General features: G+C 33.1%; 1 protein-coding gene across 1 annotated transcript; it reads right to left on the reverse strand.

Annotated features, from left to right (window-relative positions):
- Window positions 1-1,225: 1,225 nt before the first annotated feature.
- LOC107829915 (NAC domain-containing protein 78-like) lies at window positions 1,226-1,960 on the reverse strand. The gene has a single exon (XM_016657387.1). It carries the CDS (start codon window positions 1,958-1,960, stop codon window positions 1,226-1,228), a length of 735 nt encoding a protein of 244 aa, XP_016512873.1.
- Between the last annotated feature and the right edge of the window lie 1,573 nt (window positions 1,961-3,533).

The raw sequence follows: 3,533 nt of genomic DNA on the forward strand, positions 1-3,533 counted from the left end.
AAGATTAGCATCGACTTATAATCTAGGGTAAGTGACCAAAGTTGAACTCAAAGTTGGTGTGCCTCAAAATAATTATTTTTTATCGCCCAAAATTAGTTTAATCCCAAAAATCATGGCATCAGAGAAAATTTATCAAATTCAAACCAAGGAAATCAAGTACTGTTAATATCGTCAAACTTATAATTTTTAAAATAACAACAAAATTGACATCGACTTATAATCAGGGTAAGTGACCAAAGTTGAACTATCAATTGGTGTGGCTCAAAATAATTATTTATGGCCAGATATTTGGCAACGACCTGAAACATATACTTAATGAGAGAAGCATTTGTTCCTAACAGATTGATATAGAGTAGGTTTTCCATTTAGAAAATTAAGTAAACTGTGCGAACACAGTCATGGACGCTTCTGCACTTCTTCTACTCACTAGACCTATCTTTGAAGACGACGTCAAATATGAAACGTCAACAATCCTTGATATGGACCAGTTCTGCCGCCCCTCTGAATATGCGAAAGAAAATAAAAAACTTTAGGGATTTACAAAATTAAAGCCTGCACCAACATTGATTATGCGTATATATATGTATTAATGTATACAGAATTAGAGAAACCAGTAAGAACGTGACAAGAAATCCAAATATATGGGATACTAGGTTGTACATGTAAACTAAATCAGAGGGTATAACTTGATGGATGAAATCCTTTACAACATGTAAGTTAATTAAGAGAGATTCATTGCGATATCACGAGCAACGATGTAGAAAGAACTGTATAGTACTTATAAGGGGTCAAATTGTTAAGTGTTAAAAAGAAAATTAAAAAAACTGTAGTAAGATGGTGTTGTGTGTATGTATGAAAGTAAGATATATTTTTTCTCACTCAAAGCGTAGATACGATGTTTCCTATCTTTTCTAATGGGTCTCGCAATTGAAACAACAAAAGATAATTGTTTTCAGCGAAACGAACAAGATACACTAGAGGATTAATATAGGTAAAATCATGGCAAAATTATTAAGTGATACTCCATATACATGAGTACAAGTAAAATCTTCTGGCAAGCTTCTCTTAAAAAGTTTGTTCGGATGAGACACTATTACCTAGCTAGAAGCTCAACTTTTCTATAAGTTCCATTGAGTAAACTTCATTCAATAAAGTTGTAAACTGATTGCTGCTCTCTCCTTCCCTGCGTTCTGGTTCCACCATTCATTATTCGAGATTGTGAAGATCAAGAGCAAATTATATCACCAAAATCGTCAATATCTAGGAGCACATCATCAGCCCAATAGATCTCTTCTTGGTAGTTGGAGCAGTCACTAATATAGCTGCTATTATTATGTTCGTTCATCTTCTGAGTCTCGTCCATGACTTGATGTTCGGCTTGACAAATTGGTGCTGGTTGTACTGTTGTACAGTAATCTTCATCAGGTTCATACAGCATAACTTCGATTATTTTGGCAACATCTTGTTCCTCGATAGTTACCCCATGATTTTTCTCAGCTCTTATATTCTTCTTGATTCGGCACACAACAATATCCTCCTTAGGAATATTGTTTTCTCTAAAGAAATCATCCCCGACGGAATATTCTTTCATCAGCCAAATTTTATTGTTCTCTCCTTCTTTACTACGACTAGTTTGAAACTTGAAACATCTTCTAAACCCAACCACAGTTCCCTTACTATTCTTGATAGGATCAATACCTGTTTGGCCTTTCCATGTCCCGAAGGCGCAAGTTCGACGTACCCTTGTATGTTCGCTCTTCTGCTTCTTTAACCGAGTAAAAAAATAGCGAACCTTCTCTTCGGGATGATCAGAAGCTACAAATATCTCCCATGGTGGTTGGTCTCCATAGATATCGGTAAGTTTGAAATTAGGGCATTCACTCGGCAAAGGCTCGCCCTTTAGGAACCTTTTCAGAAAGTTGATCAACTCTGCTTCAGTTGGGTGAAACCGAACACCCATGGTATATATGGTCGTCTCTTTTTCTTGCTTATAGAGAAACACAAGAATGAGACAATAGCAATTGCCGCAATATGCAAAGACAAGAACCACTACTGTTCTCTCAAGTTAGAAGACGTACTATGAAACGAAACCCTAAACGAATGGAGGAAGCTTATTGACGTGAATGCTGTAATTGACTATTTATAGATATTTGATCAGGTTAATTCCAGCAGAAAAAATTTAGGAAACAAATTTTTAGGAGAGGAAAAGGTGTTGATTTCTGCGGAAGGTTAAAGCTTGGGACTTAAGTTACTTTCTTTATTGATTTTCACAATACGTAAGTTTTTTTAACTAACTTAATACTCCTCAATTTAATAGAAGAATCTAAAAATATAATTTGCTTACCTTTTTCTCGATTTCATTTTATTTATTTTAACATACTTTCATTCATCCAGTATATAAGAAATTTCTAGTAAATAGTTTTCTTAACAAAATAATGAAAGATTAAAAAATTAAAGAATAATGTACTTACTTTCCTCTTTTCCGTTTTCAAGGTTTTTTAATTTTTTTACTTTAGGTAATTAACTGCAATTTGGTCTAATAGGAAATTTCTAATTAACAGTTCTTGGGAGGGTTGCGCTTGGGACTCAAGTTACTTTCTTTCCTTATATTGCCATTCCTATTTCCTAAGCTACTAGTTACCTTCTCTCTTTTTTGGGTTGGATACTAGTTTCCTTTTACTTTCTTTTATTTATTTACATCTTATTTATTTTTTCTAACTCCATTCGTCCGATAAAAAATTTCTTGTTAACAATATATATATATATATATATATATATATATTAAAGGAATAAAGTTTGGCTTGTCATTTAATCAAGTGACAAGTTATTAACAAGCCAAGTGGCAATCTATTAACAAGCCACTTGAAAACCTTATTAAAATAAAAATAGATGTTATAATACATAGATTTTTCGGAAAAGAAACATTCAATCATCCCCTTTTTATCGGCTCTTTTCTAGAAAATCTCCTTTACATAAAGTTAATTTTATAATTTTTCATCTAAATAAATTAAAAATTATAGAAAATTACAGATACACCAAAACTTAAACAAAAGAACCGTACATATATTTGCTATACCTTCTTATATCTATCTCTTCCTAAAAACGTTCCTAATTCTCGTGTTAACTCAATTGTCAAGAGCACTTGATCATGGAAGATGAGAAGCAACTCGCAACAAGAAATGGTGTATGTATACCAAATCAGAAACGGGCTAAATACTCCTCGGATCGGAATGGTTAATATCGAAAATGAAGGAATTTCTACTTGGAAAAGATTCAAAATTTCCCGGCAACTATTACATTTTACCATCTCCAAACAAAATCCAAGTTGAGGTATGTTTGTTGAGATGATATTTGTTCTGCTAGCCACTTTTCTTAGCAAGTGCTCATGACTTTCCTCCTTGATGTTTGATATAAACCCTAAATTAGTTGCTTGGATTTCTAATTTTTTTTTTGCCCTTACATTTTATGGGCTGAATTTATTACTCGAACTAATTTTAAACCTCTCTGGGCACTGAGAAGGCTATATATAAAAA

This window comes from Nicotiana tabacum, chromosome 4, assembly GCF_000715075.1.
Source record: "Nicotiana tabacum cultivar K326 chromosome 4, ASM71507v2, whole genome shotgun sequence".
Classification (NCBI taxonomy): Eukaryota; Viridiplantae; Streptophyta; class Magnoliopsida; order Solanales; family Solanaceae; genus Nicotiana; species Nicotiana tabacum.

Bases quoted from the DNA above. Each gene is read 5' to 3' on its own strand.
- LOC107829915 (XM_016657387.1), bottom strand. From the start codon at position 1,960: ATGGGTGTTCGGTTTCACCCAACTGAAGCAGAGTTGATCAACTTTCTG.